The 10,773-nt window shown below is 50.3% G+C and overlaps 6 protein-coding genes across 6 annotated transcripts; 2 read left to right on the forward strand and 4 right to left on the reverse strand.

Annotated features, from left to right (window-relative positions):
* Positions 1–482: 482 nt before the first annotated feature.
* On the reverse strand, positions 483–2,164 carry PtrM4_084960 (DUF1421 multi-domain protein; the record flags this gene model as incomplete). The annotated part of the gene is made up of 3 exons (XM_001940227.2): positions 483–1,196; positions 1,260–1,358; positions 1,415–2,164. 3 exons carry the CDS (start codon positions 2,162–2,164, stop codon positions 483–485), a joined length of 1,563 nt encoding a protein of 520 aa, XP_001940262.2.
* Positions 2,165–4,255: 2,091 nt separating this feature from the next.
* Positions 4,256–4,654, reverse strand: PtrM4_084970 (Tymo-45kd-70kd domain containing protein; the record flags this gene model as incomplete). Its single annotated transcript, XM_001940226.2, has 1 exon — positions 4,256–4,654. One exon carries the CDS (start codon positions 4,652–4,654, stop codon positions 4,256–4,258), a length of 399 nt encoding a protein of 132 aa, XP_001940261.1.
* A 488-nt stretch (positions 4,655–5,142) lies between these two features.
* PtrM4_084980 (uncharacterized protein) lies at positions 5,143–5,627 on the forward strand (the record flags this gene model as incomplete). Its single annotated transcript, XM_066106653.1, has 3 exons — positions 5,143–5,148; positions 5,200–5,215; positions 5,272–5,627. 3 exons carry the CDS (start codon positions 5,143–5,145, stop codon positions 5,625–5,627), a joined length of 378 nt encoding a protein of 125 aa, XP_065963591.1.
* Positions 5,628–5,770: 143 nt separating this feature from the next.
* On the forward strand, positions 5,771–6,239 carry PtrM4_084990 (uncharacterized protein; the record flags this gene model as incomplete). The annotated part of the gene is made up of 2 exons (XM_001940225.2): positions 5,771–5,905; positions 5,955–6,239. The coding sequence occupies 2 exons, from the start codon at positions 5,771–5,773 to the stop codon at positions 6,237–6,239; spliced, it is 420 nt and encodes a 139-aa protein (XP_001940260.2).
* A 1,660-nt stretch (positions 6,240–7,899) lies between these two features.
* PtrM4_085000 (uncharacterized protein) lies at positions 7,900–8,241 on the reverse strand (the record flags this gene model as incomplete). The annotated part of the gene is made up of 1 exon (XM_066106654.1): positions 7,900–8,241. One exon carries the CDS (start codon positions 8,239–8,241, stop codon positions 7,900–7,902), a length of 342 nt encoding a protein of 113 aa, XP_065963592.1.
* An 853-nt stretch (positions 8,242–9,094) lies between these two features.
* PtrM4_085010 (uncharacterized protein) lies at positions 9,095–10,740 on the reverse strand (the record flags this gene model as incomplete). Its single annotated transcript, XM_001940224.2, has 4 exons — positions 9,095–9,497; positions 9,549–9,829; positions 9,881–10,197; positions 10,248–10,740. The coding sequence occupies 4 exons, from the start codon at positions 10,738–10,740 to the stop codon at positions 9,095–9,097; spliced, it is 1,494 nt and encodes a 497-aa protein (XP_001940259.2).
* Between the last annotated feature and the right edge of the window lie 33 nt (positions 10,741–10,773).

A 10,773-nucleotide genomic window follows, 5' to 3' on the forward strand; every position in this document is an offset into this window, starting at 1 on the left:
ACCTCTTGTCTGCCTGGCAGTCGAGGTGGCTGGTACTCCATGGGCAGAGGACGAGGCGCTGCGACGACTGAAGCCCACTACCAAAGGGAGCTGAGACTTCACACTATGCATTACCAACAACGATGCTAGAGTCAAAGGTAAGTGGGACGTTTTGTAGAGGAACAAGGACAACTTGAGAAGGAATGTATGCATCAGAGGTGATCAAACCACTGGTCATCGAGTGCAGTGGGTGGCAAACAATAGATCTGTCCATTGATTGTTCAGAAGTATTATAAATAACTTTGAATCATCATCTCCATATTCAAAACCTTGATTAGAATACACGTCCCTGTAGTTCACATATTTGAGGCCAGACATCTGATCATATCTTGGTTTTCATTACAGTCGGTTCTTAGCAGCAGTATGCTACCTCCAATAAACTCAAACTCCTAAATTCCTTCCGGCTTCTTTTGCCATCAAAGAGAAACATACTTTCAGAAATCTCAAAACGCCTCAATCCCAGCCATCTTAACAATTCTTGCACCCCTGCTCTCCGAAATCTCACCCCTACTCACACAGGCTCTCATGTACTCCACAAACCCCCCCTCCTCCATACTCTCTCCTCCCAGTTCAGGAAACAACTGCGTTTTAACTTTTGCCACAAGCGCACCCGACACCTTTCCCATTTCTTCTTGCATCTGTAAACCAAGGACGTGACGTGTTTTACAAATTAGGTGCTGGTCGGAGAGACTCCAGAAAGAGAGCTCCTGATACAGTGCCATGACGAGGGTTTGGGAGGGACGGTGGCCAGTTAGGGCGGCGTAGCAGTGGTGGGGAAGGGAAGGGGGGGTTAGTGGTGTTAAGAGGATGGAAGGGGACCGGATGTGGACTGTGGTTGGGGAGGCGGGGTTTACAAGGACGGGGATTGCGGTGTGGTAAGTGACTTCTTGGGGGAATGTGCTGTGTGTGTTGTCTTGGGGTGAAGGGGTGTTGTTACATGGTGTGGGTGTGTTGACGTGGCGGCGCCAGGTGGTGAATGAAGACGAAGATGAGCTGGAATTCGAGGAAGGGACGGGGGTAGATGCGCCTGTTGGGTTCGCTGTGGGTGACCAGAGGGATGTGGAGCTAGTCGCTCCTAGTGTGGTTGTGGTTTTGCTCGCACTGTGGTTGTGTAAGAAGCTGGATATAGAAGGGAAGTTCAAGGTCGGGAGGGTAGGCTGAAGATGGGGTATTAGTTGTCGTAGGGAGATGGCGAGGGTTTGAGAATAAAGATAACTTACAGCAATCAAAGATACTGAAGCAGAGGTACGAGGTGTGAGAAAAGGGTTGACGATTTCAGTCGAGGCTTGACTGCCTGTGTTTGCGGTCTGACGAATAGGCTACAATCCTTGTTAGCAAAAGGGTTCCTACATCAAGTTTTGGGAGAATAACATACAGTAGTCGGTCTATCCTCCCTGTCCCCGTTCGATCCGTAATAGATCATATCAACACAATCCTCACATCCACTCTTTCCATGCTCTTTGCACACCGCTCCAGTGCGCCAATTACACAAGTAAGCGATGGTCTCTGGAACATCGCACTTCTTACAGCGCTCATTCCGGAACTTGTGCTTGCAAGTTTCAATCAGCTTATTTGAAGGGTCCTTGGACTGGAAGAAGGATTTAACGGTCGTCTTGATGTTACAGTAGAAACCGTGCTTCTTAGGCTCTTGGATGAAGGGGACAAGTGTAAGTTCAGTATGACGTTGATTCGAGGAATCTTCGCGATACTCGTCGGCACTCGCAAGTGAAGGGTCGGCACTCGCGAGTGAAGAATAGAGCCATTCTGGGTGTGCAGGCCGGATAGCTTCTGAGACGGAATTCGACTGTGACAAAGACGACGAAGACGATGATGATGACACAAGAGATGCAGGTGGTGTAGCCAGAGTTTGCGCAGGAGCTACTGTGTGGGTTTGGCAGTGGTGGACGTCTTTGTATGGAAATACTGGGAGTGATGTGGAGTCTTCTGTATTGGGGAATGTGAAGTCATAGCGCAGTTCACCCTTACGATCATCCAGACTCTGCCCTTGAACAATCGGCTGATAACGCATATACTTGCGCTTGTGGTTAGGGCGCTGCATTTCCTTCAAAGCCTGTTTAGCAAGGCCCTCACACAGCTGGTGGCGTTGCACTTTGCGATTGGTCATTCTCTAGAGGCGAGTTCGTGGGCAAAGAAGACTCGATGCTTCTAAGACGGCTCCCTCAGTTGGGGCAATAGGGTAGAGGCCCTGGTAGGCTGGCTGTATCTGGGTTGTTGAGTTGACCATGCGCTGCTTGGTGCGTTATCGAGGGAGTTGAGTAGAGGCGAAAGTGAGTGCGAAGGCGGACTATAGCTCTGCTAGACATAAGTAGCTAGGGTCCACGCTAACGCATTTGTACGTAGAGTGTAGCTTAAGGTGCGACTGCGCATGTTATGGGGTTTAATCACTGTAGTAACGAGACCCTGTTGCATTTGCTTTCACCAGCCTGTGGCAACCTAAATACAACGAGAGAAGAAACAAACGCTGTACTAGTCCTACTTGAACCACTTGAGAGCGCTGTTTCGGGTCCTCCATCTTTCATATTTAGATTATGCGTCCCATTGTTGATTTTATTTTTGGAAGACGTGACCACTTTTGTTATGGTGGTCTTCTACCGCACGCATCTTGTAGCGGAGCATGCAAATGACAAAGCCTTTGTTTGACTCGATATCTCGATATCTTGATAGTGTAAGATGACTCGAAAACCTGTATAACTAGACCCTGAATGTGTCTTTATTAGGTGAGGCTACTTAGTAGCAACTTATTAATACATATCACAGTTAAAGATAGTCGGCATGATTATAGTAGCTCTTTTAATTACAAAATGTAAAACGCCTATATAGAACAAAGTAGTATTTACCCTTGGTCGTGATTGATATATAGCAGTACTCCTGAAATGTAAACTTGTGTACTAGACACATTTATTATTATAAAGACAGCTTTCAAAACTATAGCACAGGGTATCTATTACGTGATGTTAGTTAGTATATTGTACAAGTTAAGGTGCTTAGTATCCTTGTTATACTAGTAGACTCCTTTTTTCTTATATTATGGGTGGTCCCTTTAAACAGCTATCAACTTCATGATACTGTCGTTATATCACCAAATAAGGTTCATATGGTACCCGGAAGCAATAGATAGAGGACACAAAGCTCAGTGGACTTGAACACGTGAATGACTGCCATGTATTACAGTTGTTAGGGGAAGATCAAATATTGCCTCTCAGTTTCCATCACCGAGTTCCCAGACTGTGGCAATAGTGATGAGGCACACCTGTGGCTCAGTCTAAAAGCTCGCTGCAAGCCCTGGTCAATTGCATGTGCTTATGAAAAGCGAACTGTCTTACATGTATGCAGCTGTACAACCGCCGTTTGCTTTTGCTTAATCAGCTACCGCCTCAGCATGTGATGAATTCTACCTGACAATCTCCTCTTACGTGCGTATCTGCTCGCCTCGGCTTGTCTCTACCATGTCTTCATTACGTTTCCCTCAGTAGAGATACGGGATAGAAGCACCACCAACTAGTCGCAGCCATGAAGCGCACTACTAAGCTACCAAAAGCAAGTTGAAAACATTGTATGGACATCAAGAGGCCACGAAGATGCGTCTTAGACGTATCAAGCTCATGCCATGCAACCATAATGCACACAACATCGGACAAGTGTCTCCATTGATCCTATGTCCCGCATCTGCATGCATAATCTATATATAGTGCCCAATGCACTTGTGCTATTATGAATCCTTAGAACAGTCTAGACTCGAAAGCTGCGTCTGAAAACATGTGAAATGTAGCAATGTTCCCGGTGTGCTGCTAAGATATTGCCATGTAAACTCCGAGCTATGAAAGTTGACAAGGTAAAAAAGACCAGTCGGTCCGATGGTGGAGAAGTATGTACAGTTGAATTGAAGTTTGTTTGCCACCGCGTAGGAGAAATAGTGGAACGGTATGATGTAGCCAGAAAACTCTGGCTTACCCAGAGACTTCAGCAAATTGTGGTCATGGCGAGAATTTCCGGTGAGAATGGTGGAGTAGATGAGCTTGCGAGAGTAGAAAGAATTTGTTGTCTGGACCCACTCGGTTGGAGATGCAAGAAGTGACTGCTTACGGCCGAGTTTAACCGGCAAAGTTGTACTTTTAGAACCGCCAGGCTATGTTCGTGTTGAAAAAGTAGCCTTCAGCATAACCATGTGATTCCATGCCCAGGTCTTGTGGCGAAATTATAACTCCATGCCGTCGAGATCTCGCATCACGCAAGCCATCTGTGCTCGTTTCGCAGCCTCGGCAAGGAGCGCAGCCTGGTTGAGGTAGTTTGTAGTCTCGGCTGCAGTTTGGCCTGCTCCTGTTCGGTTTGGCTGGTACTCAAAGCTGGGGTGTCGCTGTGCCTGGAGGCGATGTTGGGGTTGGAGTTGTTGCGACTGCTGGTTCAGGGAGCCAAAGTACTGTTGGTTCTGGGGACTCGTTGACGGAGAGACGGGTGGGGCAGACGCTGTTGACGAGCGTGAGGCAAGGCTGGAGGCGTTGCTGTTGTAGCTTGCGGTCGAAGTACTTGATGACTGAAGGGCAGTGAAGGCAGGTCGAATGGGCGCGCCATATGATTGCTGCGAGTAGTTGGACATGTTGGCGATTATGGGTTGTACACGTGTTTGTCGAAGAAGTTGAGGGGTGGTGAGGAGCGGAAGGGTAAAGGGTTCAACGACGGGTAAGGTGACAAGGTGGGTTCAGGGTTGATTAAGTAGACAGTGGTGGAGCCGTGGTAGCGTAAAGGGACGGTCGATATTACCCAGTATTGGCGATCCTCGGCGTGAACCTGGTACAATCACAGCGTGCTGGTCTAGATAACGGCGGAATGAGGCTGAAATCGGCAGAGCGTGAGCAGAACAGGATAACGCCAGGAGCAAGGAAAACTCGAGGAGAGCACCTGCAACTTAGGGCACCAATGGGTCGGTATTACTTGTACCGCGGCTCGGATTTGCTAGCCTGTGGATTTCGTCACTATCAAATCTGCCGACGTATGTACCCTATGCCATCGCGCCAGCCACAAGCTTTCCTTTAGTTTGGTCGGATTACCCCTTCTAGTCAGACAATTACTCGCCCTGTTCACATCATGCCCGTACGTCCTCGTCGCACCTTCCCCAGACTCGCTACTGACGCATGACGGCAGCTCGTCCTAATTTCAGGTTCCACATTCCCCCCCTCCATGCTCCCCCCGCCAGATTTCGCTAACCCACCAAAGGCTTCCCTTCTGCGGGTAAAACCACAAGGGCCGTTCAACTGAAAGACTACTTTGAATCAAAGATTACCAACGCTCCTGCTGATGCGCGTGTCTCGCGACTCAAGGTGCACCTCATAAACGACCAGACGCTTGGTGTGTCGCGCATCGTCTACCATACGGCCAAAGCCGAGAAGGACGCACGTGCGGAAGAATATTCGGCCGTGAAAAGAATCTTGTCGCGCGATGACATTGTTATTGCTGACGGCTTAAACTATATCAAGGGCTTCCGGTATCAGTTATACTGTGAGGCCAAGGCCCTACAAACACCGAGCTGCGTTGTCAGTATACTACGGCCGTATGGGGAGGCTCATCGCTGACAGTCCTAGAGCTGCACGTAGGTACACCAGCCGACAGATGTCGCGAGAACAACAAGAAGCTACTCGCCGACAAGGAAAATGACGGTGGATACGACGAAGAGGACTTTGAGAACCTGATCTTCCGATATGAAGAGCCCAATGGCATGACAAGATGGGACAGTCCCCTCTTCATTGTAGTAGAGGAAGACGAGAAGCCGCCATGTGACCAGATATGGGAAGCCATGGTAGGCAGTGACGGCAAGATGAAGACTGTCAAGCCGAATCTGGCGACGGTACTGGTACGTACCTCTAGCGTCCCCGACCACACCACCTTCTGACATTTCTTAGAAACCCGCGACAGAGCAGAACTACCTCTATGAGCTCGACAAGACCACGTCCGATATCCTCGCGCAAATCATGGTATACCAGAAAGACCACGCTGGCGAAGGAGGGGGCGAGATAGCCGTTCAAGACGTCGAGAAGCCAATTGAACTGCCTGCGACACCAATGACCTTGCCGCAACTCCAACGCATCCGTCGCCAATTCATCACCCTCAACCGACAACACAGCTTCTCGAAAGCGAGGATAAAGGAGGTCTTTGTTGACTACCTCAACGCCGAGTTCCTTCGCTAGAAGAACGCTCCCCAACGAGGATGCATATAGGAGGAGAGAGTCTAAGCGGATCCGGTCACGACGCGGAGAACGCTTTGTCGCTAGGCCGCCTCGGAATATTGGACAGATATTGGGTTCATGGATCTTTACGTCTACCCCCGTTAGACTTCGTTACATGAATCGCGCTGTGGATCCGCGAGAAGACGCCTGCAACACATAAACTCTGCCAACAAACAATTCTTCACAATCATTCCCCCGAAACATTCCGACCACCACCCCCACTATACCCCGACTTCGCCCTCTCAGTTCGTGCTGATAACCTAGCCATGTATTATGTACCCCGCTCGCGCGCATGGAATGACATCGCGTGATACTCCAGCACACCCCGCATTACGCCATCCCGAGAGTCTCTCCTTGTATACGCCCCCAATACCACCCCAGCGATCTCGCTTCGCGACAAAGTCTCACACGACAGCGCTGAGGATCCGCGGCGCCTTTTCGAGGGGACAGAGATGTAGATTACGCGATTGGGTGGGATATGTGGCTTGGGATCTACCTATCACGTACATGGGCATAATGCACTGTGTACCGTAACTGTTATGCCCATGTCCTTGCCGTTACTCCCCAGGCACAACACATCGAGATGCATGACGTGAAGCCGTTTCCACATATGATCCTTGTGATGCCTGATTCGGTCGTGATGGGGTATGGGATTGCGAGTGCTTCTCGTTATAGGCTGAGCGGTGTTGATCTGCCGAGTTAATCCAAGTATTGATTACGTCTACTGTCTAGATACGTCGTTATCTGTCTGTTCCTTTCTTAGCAGGTTTCTGTTGTCGCCCAAGAACCCCGTTCTACATACTCGATATGCTGGCTGAATCTGACCATTCCCTATTGATCACTTGCACCTCACATTATGTAAACACGCCACTTTTACATAAGAAAAAAAAGGGTTCCAGAAGCACAATCTATCAGCCCCATCCCTCTTAACCCCAGACTTTTCCCAGACCCGCATTATTTCTTCCCCACGTGCGTACTATGTGGGTCCTTCCTCTTCCAAGATTTTCTTCTTTGCCTTTCCTGGTGATCCGCACGTCAGTCCACACACACACGCTAGACTGGGTGCGGAAAAAGTGGGTGCGTGCTGTTGCAAAGCGAAAGCTTAATCGTTTCTTGGGGGCTTTCCTTTTATCCGAGCGTTTCCGAGGAGCGGCACAGGGTTGGGGGACGGGTGAGACGGTGACGGGGTTGGGGACTCAAAGCTGGGGTGAGATGGGGATGTGGCTGAACTGGTGGAGGGCATGGTACGGATCAATTCGGGGATTTTTGGTCGGTGGGTGGAAGAAGGGGGGATGATCTGGGGTGCAGGTGTGAGATCTGTGGGTAGTAGCGATGGAGAGCTCGATAGTTGCGCACTTTGTAACATGTTTTATGGAAATTCATTACATTCAAGAATAGCAGACAAAAAAGTGCTGCAAGACTAAATAATGATAGAAAACGTTAATCAACCCCTGCCTCATTTCGATAGCGACTGTTTTCGCTCCTGCAAAATGCGTGGTATCTCAAAGCAGACTGTGTGGCAAAACAGTATCAAGAACAACAAAATGACACCCCAAAGCAGTATATACACAAATCCCTCGTATCGTCAATTTCGTCGTGAGATTCGTCATTGACATGGCAGTTACAAACCGCAATAAGCTCCATCGAGCGCTGCTAGATTCGCCGTGGTGTCGTAGTCTCCAGGAATCATGATGCCAGGGTACAGTCGATCGCTACCAGGCGTCGAACCGTAATCGCAAGCACCGGTGCCAAACTCTTCGCCGCTCGTAAGGCTCTCGTCGCTAAAGCTGAGAACACTTTGTGGTGGCGGGGCTTCAGAGCTGTAGCTGCTCCAGTTCCAGACAGTGGGTGACCACGTGGCATTTGCGGATAAGGGAGCAACATCCAAAAGTGCGTCGGCTCGTGGGCCTCCATAGATGGTGTCGTAGATGTTTGTTTGGCCATTGTCTAGCGATGAGAGCATACGCTCCCAGTCCGATGTTGAGACTTCGGTCTTGATGCTTGGGCCATTCTGAAGAGCATAACTCGCCGATGGGTCACTAGCAAAAGATAGGTAGTCGATATTGCGTTGTTGCTGCTGTCGCTGTTGCTGCTGGTGCTGCTGCTGGCTGGCTGACTGACTTGTTCGACGCTTGTTAGGCATGGAGAAGGATGCACGATGCGAAAGAGGGCTCAGTGTTGGTTCTGAGCGGGCCACAGGTGGCTCTGATTGTATGGAGGATAGGCTTGTAGACGATGGGTTGGCATGTACGGCCAGATTGGGTGAGATGGCAGGAAGGGTTGCTCGACGAGGCTCGTGAGCTTCCTGACGAGAAGTCTTCATCGCACTTGGCGAGAACCGCGCTGCAAGGGCCTTGAGTGACTTGTGGGTAGCACGGAAGGTGTCCAAAGGTGCTCCCATATGGCTTTCAGAGTTGTGTCGCGATAGAGGGGGTGCTGGCATCGGCTCCATAGGAGGGACAGCTACGATGTCACAACCCACCCACCGAAACTCGACATAGCCAGCAGCGTTTCCCTGCTCGAGCATGTCCATGACAGAGCAAACAAGGCGGTTGCTGTCCCTGATGAGTTTGCCTTCGCGGGCAATGTTGACCATCTGAAACAGGAGGCCAAAACCTGCTTGTACAAGCACCTCATTCCGGTTGAGACAAAACGAGAAGCTCAGCCTGCGTTCGTCTAGGAGCTCGACGATCTGAACAATGTGCTTGCAGGCATCGCCAACGGCTACTACAGCCGAAGAACCCCTATCGCCAAGGTTGGCAGCAACTGCTGGGCGATACACCAGCGCCCTGATATGGTGGTAGGCAAGGGACTAGTCATGTCAGCATACCGGGCATACAGTGTGGCGCAGTAACACATACCAACACAGGGGCTCTGCTACTGGTCACATTGGTACTTGGCTTGTCTTGTGCAAACGTCAACTTGAGATGAGGCGCGAGGTTAGTTTGCCAGTCCTCAAGCTCGTCTGCAAGCGCTGCGATAGTGCGGAAAGATATTTCGTGTGACGCAGATCCGGGGTAAAGTTCCGTGATGACCTTGGAGAGAATACGTGACAAGCGGAAGAGTGCCAGTGCGCTCGAAAGCTTGGTGTATTCCCCCGGGAGGGTCGGCAGGAAGCCCTTCTCGGTGACGTATTCGTCATCGGCATCTACCGGATACTCGCAGTGCACATCGTCCTCTCGGAGCAGCCTCGGGAGGCCAAGGTGTGCAGCGGAAAGACTATCAAAGATCAGCAACACGGCGGTGAGGTTTGAGGGGCAGGCAACCTACCAGTCAACCGTGTATAGTGTCCAAAATACCTTCTTTCGAGTTTCGCTAGTTAGCGCATCAAGTGCAAAGCGTTTCTGGGACTGATGTAAGCCAAGACGTTGTGACAGTCCTATAGCCAAGCCCTTGTATTTGAGCAGCCGAGAGTAGTCAGCTCTCAGCAGGCAGAAAATCTGGGCAAGGATAAGGCACTGCAGCGTTGTGATGTCATTTTCCATAAAGAAGCTTTCAATAGCACTCTGCCATTGGGCTTCGAAGGATTCAATGTCTTGACCATCGCGTGGCTTTTGGTGGGTTAGTATTGGCTTGAGACACTGCATATGGGTGATACGTACGTCACTGGACAGCGCAGCGATTCCGAAGACGAGGTTGAGTTGTGCGATTGCCTTCTTGTCGCTCATGGTATCTGGACTGGCAACATATTGCTCGTAGAGGATAAGGAATGCCGGTCGATGAAGGATTGGAAACAAAGGCGCCCACTCCTGGAAGAAGATGTTGATCATTTGATCTGAAATGAGACGGGGAGGGGCTTTGAACGAAACAATGCGCTGAGAATGAGTGGGAGTTCGCTTTGCGCCTGCGCCGAAGAAGACACTCGAGTTGATATCAGTCGACAGTCTGCCTGTCTCTTGCGCTTTTTGTTTGAAGGCCTCTGGTAAGTGTTAGACGATGCAGGTGATGTAAAGTCGTTAGGAACCGTACCAACAAGTGTTCGCCCACTCGAGTTGCCTACGAAGAACGAATCGTTGTTCAGATCATCAAGCAGGTGCGGTGCCTGCTGCACTTTAAACGTCTCATCCTTCTCTTGTGATGCCTCCCGGATTTCATTGGAAGCAGGTGAAAGTGTCGATGGTCGGCTTGCAGCAGAAGGCGCGGATGGAGAATGCGAATGAATACGCGATAGCATGTCAATCTTCTCGTCCTTTTCGTCGAGCAATTCCTTTAGTTCGCGGACCTCTGCCTCTAGTACGCGCACGCGCTCCTCCAAGGATTCCGTATACCCTCTAGGGAAGGCGCGACGGCTGAGCTTATCGCTCGTCTTGCACTCGAATCCGACGTTAGTGCATTGGGTGCAGCTGGGGCGGATGCCGTCGCATCGTATCTTCTTTGAGCGGCAGCGGTCACAAGCCTGGGCGATGCGGCTCTGACAGCTTGAGCCGACTTTGATCACTTTCATGGGCAAAATTCCAGGCATGGTGGCGGTTGTTGGTTGTGTGTCGGCAATACG

Source organism: Pyrenophora tritici-repentis, chromosome 3 (genome assembly GCF_003171515.1).
Source record: "Pyrenophora tritici-repentis strain M4 chromosome 3, whole genome shotgun sequence".
NCBI classification, from domain to species: domain Eukaryota; kingdom Fungi; phylum Ascomycota; class Dothideomycetes; order Pleosporales; family Pleosporaceae; genus Pyrenophora; species Pyrenophora tritici-repentis.